This window comes from Gossypium hirsutum, chromosome A12, assembly GCF_007990345.1.
Source record: "Gossypium hirsutum isolate 1008001.06 chromosome A12, Gossypium_hirsutum_v2.1, whole genome shotgun sequence".
In the NCBI taxonomy this organism is placed as follows: Eukaryota; Viridiplantae; Streptophyta; class Magnoliopsida; order Malvales; family Malvaceae; genus Gossypium; species Gossypium hirsutum.
The window spans coordinates 82,132,686-82,143,836 of record NC_053435.1 but is presented as its reverse complement, the minus strand read 5'-3'; the positions used below and the strand labels follow the sequence as shown (position 1 = coordinate 82,143,836).

The 11,151-nt window shown below is 35.5% G+C and overlaps 1 protein-coding gene and 2 pseudogenes across 1 annotated transcript; 1 reads left to right on the top strand and 2 right to left on the bottom strand.

Moving 5' to 3' along the window:
* The first annotated feature begins 727 nt into the window (after positions 1-727).
* Positions 728-1,741, top strand: LOC107948145 (acidic endochitinase-like; annotated as a pseudogene).
* Positions 1,637-3,999, bottom strand: LOC107948144 (rho GTPase-activating protein 5). Its single transcript, XM_016882615.2, has 5 exons — positions 3,375-3,999; positions 3,162-3,282; positions 2,978-3,097; positions 2,646-2,876; positions 1,637-2,324 (listed from the first exon to the last, which is right to left on the bottom strand). Exons 1-5 carry the CDS (start codon positions 3,800-3,802, stop codon positions 1,830-1,832), a joined length of 1,395 nt encoding a protein of 464 aa, XP_016738104.1. The 5' UTR covers positions 3,803-3,999; the 3' UTR covers positions 1,637-1,829.
* Positions 4,000-8,258: 4,259 nt separating this feature from the next.
* LOC107948146 (nucleolar GTP-binding protein 1-like) lies at positions 8,259-11,151 on the bottom strand (annotated as a pseudogene).

Genomic DNA, 11,151 nt, shown 5'->3' with positions numbered 1-11,151 from the left:
ATTTTGATCCCTATGTTACATTCAAATTTAAGATTCAATCTTTATACTTCAAATTTTGACATAATTTGGTACCTTAAATTTTTTTTTTACAATGTCATTGATTAGCTTAATACTTTTTTTTATTAAAATGTTGACGTAACTTTTAAGAGTTATTAACACTATTAAAATTATTTGTTAAATTCAAGTCCATTACAATGTTTTTTTATTGTTACATGGCTACTGAAGTTTTTTTTTTTAATTTCGAAATGTTACATCAATTAAATTTAACAAAATAATTTAATGGTGTTAACTATTAAATTTGAATTTTTAAACTGAAAAAATAAAAAACTAAATTATTAAAAATAAAAATACTGATACTAAATTTCAAATATAAAAAATTACAGAAACTTTGAAGTATGTCTTAATATTCAAATATTTACTAACCAAAAAATTATTAATAAAGGATCAATGCTTGTAACTCTTCAATGACATATCGTAGGAATTAGTGTTCAACAAAAATGTCTCAGGTATTGCCATTAAATTGGCATATATTGCTTGCGTGAAGTCTACGGTAAATCATTAAAATATAGAGACAGTTTTAGCCTACTGGTACGCTGCGTTCTTAGCTGCAAATTTTCAGAATAATTGTCAAACAACAAGCACCTTTTTTTTGCTATAAATATGGAGCTTCACCTCCATGGTTTCAACACACAAACAACTCGGTCGTGTAATAAAGTAACCTAAGAACATGGCATTCAAGCTGAATATATCAGTTTCGTTCATCTGCTGTTGAAGGGTTTGGTGTTAGCAACTGGTTCATATGGTGGCGGGATTTCCATCTACTGGGGCCAAAATGGTAATGAAGGCACCTTAGCGGAGACTTGCGCGACGGGGAATTATGAATATGTGAATATAGCCTTCTTGGCAACATTTGGTAATGGCCAAACTCCGATGATAAACCTTGCCGGTCATTGTGATCCTTATAGCAATGGTTGTACTGGGTTAAGCTCCGACATTAAATCGTGTCAAGCTAAAGGTGTCAAAGTGATTCTTTCGATAGGAGGAGGTGCTGGTAGTTACTCCCTTTCTTCGTCTGATGACGCTAGGCAAGTCGCGATGTATCTTTGGAACAATTTCTTGGGGGGAACGTCGTCGTCTCGACCGCTTGGACCTGCTGTTTTTGACGGGATCGACTTTGATATCGAGGGAGGAACAGGGGAACATTGGGACGATCTCGCGAAATACCTTTCGGGATATAGCAAGAAAGGCAAGAGAGTGTACTTAACCGCAGCTCCTCAATGCCCATTCCCTGATGCTTGGGTTGGAAATGCATTGAAAACGGGTCTTTTTGATTATGTTTGGGTCCAATTCTATAACAACCCTCCTTGCCAATACTCGTCGGCCGATATTGCCAACCTTGAAGATGCATGGAAACAATGGACTTCGGATATCCCGGCAACCAAGATATTCCTTGGCTTACCGGCAGCTCCTGATGCAGCAGGCAGCGGTTTCATCCCCGTAAACGATCTCACATCCAAGGTCCTCCCTGCCATAAAGAATTCCTCCAAGTACGGCGGAGTTATGCTTTGGTCCAAGTATTATGATGATCAAAGTGGATATAGCTCTTCCATCAAGAGCCATGTCTGAGACCTATATATACTCAACTCTTATAAATTACTCGTATTATAAATATATCGTCTACATTTATGAAACTATTTTCAGTTATGCTACCTAAAATTGCAGATTAAGATTCAGTTCATTACTTCTTCAATACTGCACATCATACGCTAGTACAAGGAGTATACCATTATAATGCATATTACACAAACAACAATCACCATTGATGTTTATCATACCCAAGCTTCTCCACCTCTTCCTCTAGTATTTACAATCCCGAGATTCCGTGTCTTCTTCGTCGGCTTACTCAACTGGAATATCGGGTGCCTGCATAATCGCCTTACACCTTTTCTTAAACTTAGCCGGTCACCGTTATCATATCCACTTCTACATTCAGTTTCAACATTTCCCATTTCCCATTCATTTAGTATATTGTTGCCTGAAATGGACTCAACTTCCTCTTCTCTGTTACTATCCTGACTGCTCCATTGTTTCTCTTCGGGGTCACTTTCGAGTCTACTCAATGTGTCAACCCTCAAGAACTTAGCAGTGGCAGGTTCCTTAGATGCACATGTATCGGTTATGCCTGTAGGACAATCTGAGCAAGATGGAAGCAACCTGTCCTTGGTAGCGGACTCATCCCTTTCTCGAATTGTCTTTAAGATCAATGTTTTGAGGAAGTTCATCACTTGCACGGCGTGAATCAATGCTGTCAAGGGATCGGCCATCTGCATTAGGTAGATATATTCCTCCATTCAGTTTTTTTTCCTAAAACTAAGTGTTTCAGAACAGAATAAGGAGAAATCAGTTATGGCGGATTCTCTCCGGTCCTAGCCTTCCACTCTGCCACTCTGCCGAGATGAGAGGCCAACAATACTATACTACCCCAAGGGACAGTAATGTTTACTCCAATGTCCACATGTTTAGGCCGTCCATTACTGTCCGAAACAGGGCAGCTGTGAAACACACAAGGTGAACTCACTTCACCAGGCCACTCGCCCCGGTGCAGTTGAACTAGCAAGACCCCTAAATGCAACAAAGAAAAGTACCTGAGTCATATTCGGTGCGAAAACCATCGCGATGTTGCGTGCATTCATTTTGTTGTATTGTTCATACTCCACAACATCTGCCATCAAATTGATAGCCCAATCAAGTAAAGCAGCTTCTGTTGAAGGAAGCAACTTCACAAGCTCAACGCAATCGTCTTCCGTGTTGCAATGCATCACCTGCTCCGGTGTAAGGCAATCGAGCACTCCACTAGGAAGTTCTCTAAACCATGCCTACGAAACATTAATTCGAAACCAGATATGCCGTGAATCGCAAGGCACAAATTCAATCATCACCAAGGTTTAAAACCAGACATGCTTATATATATCTATACCTTTATCAAACCAGCTAAACAATGGACATCGATTCCGTGCGGTAAGATACCTTTGTTTAACTTGTCTCGAACATACTCTTCTTGACTATTTTCGGCATTAATCCGAAATATTCCTTCTGCCTTCAAATGAAACACAATTAAAACATAATTTAGTCATTAAACCAACATAGGCTAAGACTCTTACCTTAAGACCTCCTTCATCATAAAAACAACTCTGCATCATAAGAAGAATTGTTGGCAAACTATTCCCTTTATCATCATAAGAACACTGCATTGACTTAGGAGAAACCCCAAAAACACTTGCACTGTAAACATGCAATAAACAGAAACAGATCAATTGAGTTCTTAGAATCCATAACCAGAACTTTCATGGATCCAAGGCTTTGAAGAAACAAACCTGGCACTAGGAACCTTTGAGGGAACATCAGGTTGGAGTTCAGTAGGTAAGCCGAGGAAGCCATTAAAGCAGTCGAAAGTAACATGAGAGACATGCTTGACATCAGTTGGTAAGCTAATATCCATGGAAGATATGTCGTTGGTGTCCACACTGCAAGTGACTAATGACTTCCTTAACAACGCTGCTAATATATCCACAAACGGGAATTGGTTGTTGTCTCGTCGTCCTCCATGACTACAACCAAATTTCGATTTCGAGCTTATCAATGGCGTCGTAGCAATAGGGTTCATCCCATCTTCTGCAAAATCTTCTTCTTCTTCATGATCGTCATTCGTCTTGGTTTGGTGAAAGAATGGACTCGGAGCAGCATGGTTTAACTCACTGAGTCCGAGCAGTCCACAAGATTTGGATCGAAACAACCCAGCCATCGTTCTCTCTCATCCAAAATCTTACGTTAAAATATGTATTATATATGAGAAAATGAAAATAACAGCTCTTATTAATTATAAAAATGCATTAAAATTCAACTTAAATTAGAGTGTACATATATATACATATATATTCACTTCTTGTCCCCCACAGTACAGTCACATGGGCACATGGCAAGGTTTCTTTTTTTGTCTCAAATCTGAAGCTTTTATGGGTGCTTTCTACCCTACTAATAAGCTGTCATTGCAGAAAGACAGTTTCAAGAGTACCATTAAAAAAATATATTTGAAAAAAAAATCCTTTTTTGTAATATATACACATAAGGTCCCATTAAACATCTGTTCTTTAGGCTAAATTATGTTATTAGTCTCTGAACTTAACAAAAATTGTGAATTTAGTCCTTTTACTTTTTAAATTTTAAAGTTTCAGTCCTCACCAAAAGAATAACTATTAAATCCATTATGTTATATTCTATTATTTTTAAAATTTGATGTGGCAAATATATTATCATATGTGTAATACCATGTCAACTTGTTATTTCCTCATTATTCACTAAAAATCCAGTTAATGGATTAATGACCATCATTTGTATCAAGATTGAAATTGTAAATTTCGAAAAGTATAGAGACTTAGAATTGTACAATTGGAGAATATAGACTAATCTACAATTGTACGCATAGTGCTAGACTAGTAATTGAATTTAACCAAATAAATTTAATTCTTATTATTTGGGTGATGACTAAAATTTCAAAATTTTAAAAATATAAGGACTAAAATTGACTAATTTAAAAAGTATAAGAACTAAATCTACAATTTTTTATAAAATAAAGTGAGTGATAGCAAAATTTAACCTTTCTTTTATACGACACCTTCAATGTCCCATAGTTACATAAAACCTTTGAATTCAAAGTTAAATCAAATTAGATTTGGGGACCAAATTTGTTCCACTGCTATTTTCTTCATTCCTAAAACTTAAATTCAATACTTTACTTAAAAAGTATCTAGCTTTGATCAAACAAAATAGGTAAAAGTGCAATGGAGGCCCTTATACTATAAGTCAGATTATATTTTTTTCCTTTTACTAAAAAAAGAGCAAATTAGCTCCTATACGTTAAATTAAAAAGCAAACGGATCCTTCTGTTAAAAATTTCATCTATTTATAATTTTAAAATTTGATCCCTATACATTAGAATGAGGTACACTAAGCATGCCACTTGTAATTGTTTGGTTATATTCCGTCAGCCATGTCAATTGTTAACAACAGAAATAGATTGAAATTTCAATAGAATTGACCAAATTACTTTTTAATCTACCGTTTTTTAAATACAGGAACACAAATTGTAATCTAAACAACTAATAGAGGAATTCTATAGCACTTTTACCAATCTTTTAATATAAAAGTGGATGGAAAAGCCTGTTAAATAGTTCTGAACAGATAGACATGGTAAAGAGTTTTGTACTTTTAAGAACCAAGTTTTGTGAAAGCAAGGGAGGTAAAAGGCAGACATGGAAAGGGTAGCTACCGGTTAATTAAATACACCATGACCATGCAGCGGCAAATACGACGAGACACGTGAACAATGAACACCTACCATGCAGATATAGTCCCACCGCCTGATGTTGATCCGACGGTTCCTGGTCCCACATCCCTAATCTTGTCTGAACTGGAAAGTGGAATGCTTTTTACACTTCACATGTCTACTGTTGCATTTGCAGTTTGCAATTTGCATGCACAGGTATAGACACATTTGCTGGGGGTTCTAAATGTTCTGACTTTTGTTTTAAGTCCCCGAAGCTTTGATTTTGGTGATCAAATCAAGAAAAGTTATTGAACTTGTTTATGTTTGCTGAGCGATTCAGTTCTTGGTGTTTGGTCCTGTTTTTCTCGGATGTTGATGTACATCTTGTTGAGTTAAAAACCATATTGAATTATCTCGGAAGTCTAGTTTACTTTATGTCAACCAAAATTTATAGAGGTACCTACCTTCACTTTATATATAACATATAATTATTTACACGCTCAATACTAATATTTATTTTGAGTTTTATAAATACTTATCTTCACTAATTGAGATGTTTTCTTTTTATGAACTATATTAACTCTTTATAGATGCTAAAGATAAAACTTCGATATAGGGACAATACATTTGATTATTGAGGTCCAGATTGATTGTCCAAAAATGACACTTTGAAGACAAAACTTATTTGAAGAGTTGATTTCCCCTCAACACCTATAATTAACAAAAATTAAGAGTTTAATAATTGATATGCAAAATTATTAATGAAAAACTCAAGGGTTTAAGTTCACCTACTTACTAACAACATGATTTTACTCCTCAAATTTGATAAAGTATAAAGATTAAATTTTGAAAGTTTTTTGTTGAAATACTTATTTTTAAGTTTTCGTAAAATATAAGGATGAAATTCGCGATTAGACTAATTAAAAACTTTATTGAGTAAGGGATGTAGATTATTGCGTTACTTTATTTTTTTTTTAGAGCTTATAAGTATAAATACAATCACAAATATACGATTGAGCAACTACAATACAAAATCAAATTAATATTGAACACAAATTAACTAAAAATCAGAATAATTTAGACTAAAACTGGCTTGCCAAACTAAAATCTACATATGACAACAACACATGGTGAGATTAAAGACCCACACATGATAATTGTGCACATTGAGACTTAAAATTTGATACTAAAAAACCCAAAACCTCAACGTTTGTCATTGTATTCAGGACCTCATTGGTACTACTACATGCTTTAGAGATGCAAAGAAGGGTTTTACCAGTAAACATGCAGGGATTTATATGTGTGTGAAAATGGAGTAAAGATACAAATGTTGGCAATGATGTTAACGCCCTCAACAACTCAACGTTGACTAAAATCTTGGCTCGTAATGGAAGCGTTTAGATATCATGCATATGTCCATAATTTCATGCAAAAACGGTTGAGGCCCAAGCAAAGACCCATTATGGATTTTAGGTCTATATACTCATACATAAGCAAACCAAAGAGTAATAATAGGGTTCTTTTAAAATATTTAAGAATATATGGAGGAAATCAGGAATTTTGTTTTGATAGGTTAGGTTAAATAATAAATTTTTGAAACGCTAAACTTAAAAAAATTGTTAAAAAATATTTAAATTGTATTATTAGTTCCTTTTTTAAAAAAATAAAAATATCTAATATCTTCTCCAACTTAATTTAACTTTAATTAAATTACTTTAATTTTTTAAAATTATAAACAAACATCTTTTCTTCTTTTACAAATTTTAAAAAAATAGAATTTTTTTTAATTTTTTTCTTGTTATTGACACATAATTTTGGTAATTATTTTACCCTCAACTCAAAACCTTCAACCTTAAACTCGAACCTAAATCTTAAACTTTGAACCCCGAACCTCAAGATTTAGGGTTTGGGTTTGAGATTTAAAGTTGAGGGTTCGAGTTTGGGTTTTGGATTCATGGTTTAGGCTTAGGGTTCGTGTTCAAAGTTCAAGGGTTCAAGGTTACTATTTATGAGTTCAGGATTCATGGTTTAAGGGTTCGGGATTCGAGTTTAGCGTTTAAGATTTTATGTTTTGGATTTAGGATTCGAGATTTAGATTCAAGATTTAGGATTTAGAATTTAGGGTTTAAGATGAAAAAGGATATGAAAAAAATTGTTGAAATGTTATTAAATAATTGAAAAGGGACAATAGATAATATGGTGAAAAAGGTCTATAAAATAATTTCTTCATAGATGAGTGCATAATAAGAACTTCATGTTTTCAAAATTTGATGATGTGGCAAACTTTTATGGATGCCTAAAAATCTTAATTTTTAAGATCATTCTAATATAAATTATTCCCTAAAATTAAGTTAAAGTATCTGGAGAAGACCTTAATATTAAGTTAAAGTATCGTGGTGGAGAAGCCCACCAAGGGTGCGAACGGTAGCCACTAGGGGCTGAAATAAGCCCCCTCACATGAGACAGAACTAGAACATCCTCGAAGGAAGAGAGAAACACCAAAGGTTCCTAAAAAGTTGGCGAAAATTGAAGAGTCCAAAAGGTCATTTAAAGAACTAAAACTATATTCGTGAAGCTCTAGATTGTTATAATCCTGTATAGAGTAGACTAAGGTAGTTTAAATCTTTCTAGAGACATGTTATAAACCGGGGGATTGAATTGATGTTGATAGTAGAATTTGAGGGGCTTTGGCTAAGCCACCCATCATCGTTTGTATATAACTAGTAATTTTGAGTAATACATCTTCTAGCATTCTCATAGTCCTACAGTGTGTCTGCAATTTCGATTTGGGTTCCAAAGTTTTATAATTGCCATGAATTTTTTTTATTTCGATTTTAAATTTAAATTGTTATTAATTCTAAAATTGGAATAAAAAAACTGCTTACTTTTTTAAGATTTAATTCGGTTAAAGGATTAAAAAGTTCACTTAATTCGGTTAACACTAATTCGGTTCGATTAATCATTTGAACAGAACAAAAAGGGAACATAAAATAGCCATAATCCAACCAAAAAACAAACAAACAACCAAATAAAATCTTTCTCTCCCCAACATAATCTGATACCCTGCAAAATAAAATCGAACAAACCATCTTTAGCTTGTAAACAAATAGAAAACAAATTCATACATCAAGTCCAAATTATATCTCTCATATTCATCCACATTCAAACTATCATTATAACAAATAACCACAGGATAGAGTTATACAAGTTTATGTCTCCGGATTGAGAAAGACTAAGCAAAGAGAACGCATGGTTGATGGTGCATCATTCAATGAAGAGCAACAGAACTAAGAATAACTTACAATTCTTATCGCCTTTGAGTTTTTCCAATGGAACGTTTTCCAGAGAACAGATGCTTTGGTTTCAATGTGGGAATAACTCTATCAGCCTCTCCACGCCGAGCATTCTTGTTCCTCTTTAACACAGATTTCTTGGCCAATTTAATAGCATTTACCTTCTGAGCAGAATCCTTCAAGCCCTCTCCCGGTACAACTTCACTAGGAGGTCGTGATCGTGACCTTGACCAAGATGTAGACCTTAGACGGAGCTTTTTGCTTGCTTGGTTGTCATCTATATCCATAGCATCTCCATCATCACCCTCTCTCCTATCAACTGATCGCTCCCTTTTCCGGCCTCTTGACTTGCTACGAGCACGATTAATTGCAAGAGAGGCATCCAGCCCCAAAGAAGATAGCTGTCAGCCCATCCTCTCTGTTGTGAACTTTCTATCTGTGCCGAACTTTCTTGGTACAACAGGCCGACTTTCTGCAGTGCTTTTCTTCATCCTATGCTGTTGAATAAGCATGCTCTTCTTTTTCCTGATCTCAGCCAGTGCTTCTTGCTCTTCCGGGGATAATTCTTGGCCATCCATCTCAAAGTCATCACCTTCCTCCTCTTCTTGTCGAAGACCCTCTTCACGCTCCAACTCTTCAAGCCTTAACAAGATATCAGGGTCGATGAAATCGTACACATTGTGACCATCAAGAATTTCAGGCATTATGTCCTCTTTCCATTCATCATTTGACAGTATATAGTTCTTCCTCAAACTAGCAGAATACACACCAGCACCACCATTCTCATCCTCCAAATCCTTTTCAGTTTTCCTCTTTTCTTTCTCTGCTGCTTGCTTGGCTTTAGTTTCCAAAACTGCCTGGGGTATGCAAGCTGGCCGTTCCTTTTGGTCACGTGGCTTTGGTAATGCAACATGAAACCTATTAAGGCAGTCATTTATTTTTTTTCGATTTCATCTTCAACTCTACCCTCTGATTCAGTAACCTTTCACAAGCTGCATTCTTCACAGCAATCACTCCATCCTCAGTCAAAGTGCTCACAGTCAATAGCACCCCTTCTTCATTTGTAGGCTCACTTCCTTGACCAATCACAGTCTTCATGGCTTCAGCTTTCATCTCCATGACCAATTTCCTGTCTTCCTCAGATATGCCATCCAATGGCTGCAAATCAGTCTTATTGCAAACAATGATCAAGGGTTTGTTCATAAAGAGAGATTTAATGCTGTGAAAAAGAGCTGCTTGCTGGGCAATGCTGTACCCACATGACCCAGATATATCCAAAAAGAACAACACTGCAGCTCGTAAGTGAGCCAATGCTGTAATGCTGCACATCTCAATAATATTTCGATCTTCAAATGGCCTGTCCAAAATTCCAGGTGTATCAATTACTTGATAGTGACTTGGTAGTGAAAGCATAAGGTTGGACATCCACATCAGCCCTCGTGATTTTGTTCATAAATGAACTCTTACCAACATTAGGGTACCCACAAATCAACATGGTTCGAGTATTAGGATCAATAGATGGCAACCTTGCCATATGTTGCCTAATCTGCTCAAGGTAGGCTAGACTAGGACCAATCCTCTTTATGACAGTACACATACGACCAAGTGCAGCAACCTTTAGCGACTTGCACCGATATAGCGAGTCACCATACTTTAATAGCTTGACATAATCTTTAGCAATCTTGCTAATGAGATTCCTAGCAGTATTTATCTGGCCAAGAGCAAGCTTGTAGTGATCCTTGTTATAGAGAACATGACGAAGATCACCATAAAATGGATGGATATCATCAAGGCGAGGGAACTCATCAATTATTGTCGAAAGCTTCTCATGAAAATTCTGCTGGGTGTACTTAACTTTACGCATATAGAACTGGCGGAGACGGGAAATCGCATACCCTTTGTGGAAAACAGTTGGAGTTATCCGTTGGGTACGTGAGAGAATAATATCTATGAAGTCCTTCCCATTTGGTACAACAGTGATTTTCTTGAAATTATATTGAACCATTTTTACTATTGACCTGCAGCAAAACGAAGACGAGTTAGGTTAAATGAAAAGGATTTTGACAACAATTTGAAATCGTTGCTTAATAGACATCTGATTAAGAGTTAGTTTTCCGCCAAATACGTCAAACACAGATATGTTCATGAGATTATTTTCCTTAGATTCAAGAAAAAAAACCCCAAGCAAATTTAAAAGAGAAGTTACAAACAGATTCAATTTTCTAGAAAAATAATATAAAAGCCCTCAACAAAAACCCACACAGGTTAATAGGTATACAAATCAACTTAGATATGAAATTCAATAAAATAACACAACTTGTAGTAGAGGCTTAGAAGTTAACAATAAAATACAGTAATCAGAACTGAAAACAGGAAGAACGCTCACAGGTTTCAGTTTAGTACCTCTTTTTCCTTCAAACCAAACAGAAATGGAGTTCACAAGCTTCTGCTCAGCCCAAGAGAAGAAAGAGTAAGAGGGAGGCACACTAGAGTTCTAGTTTTTATAGCCGACTAGAGGTGTGCATAGGAATGCGA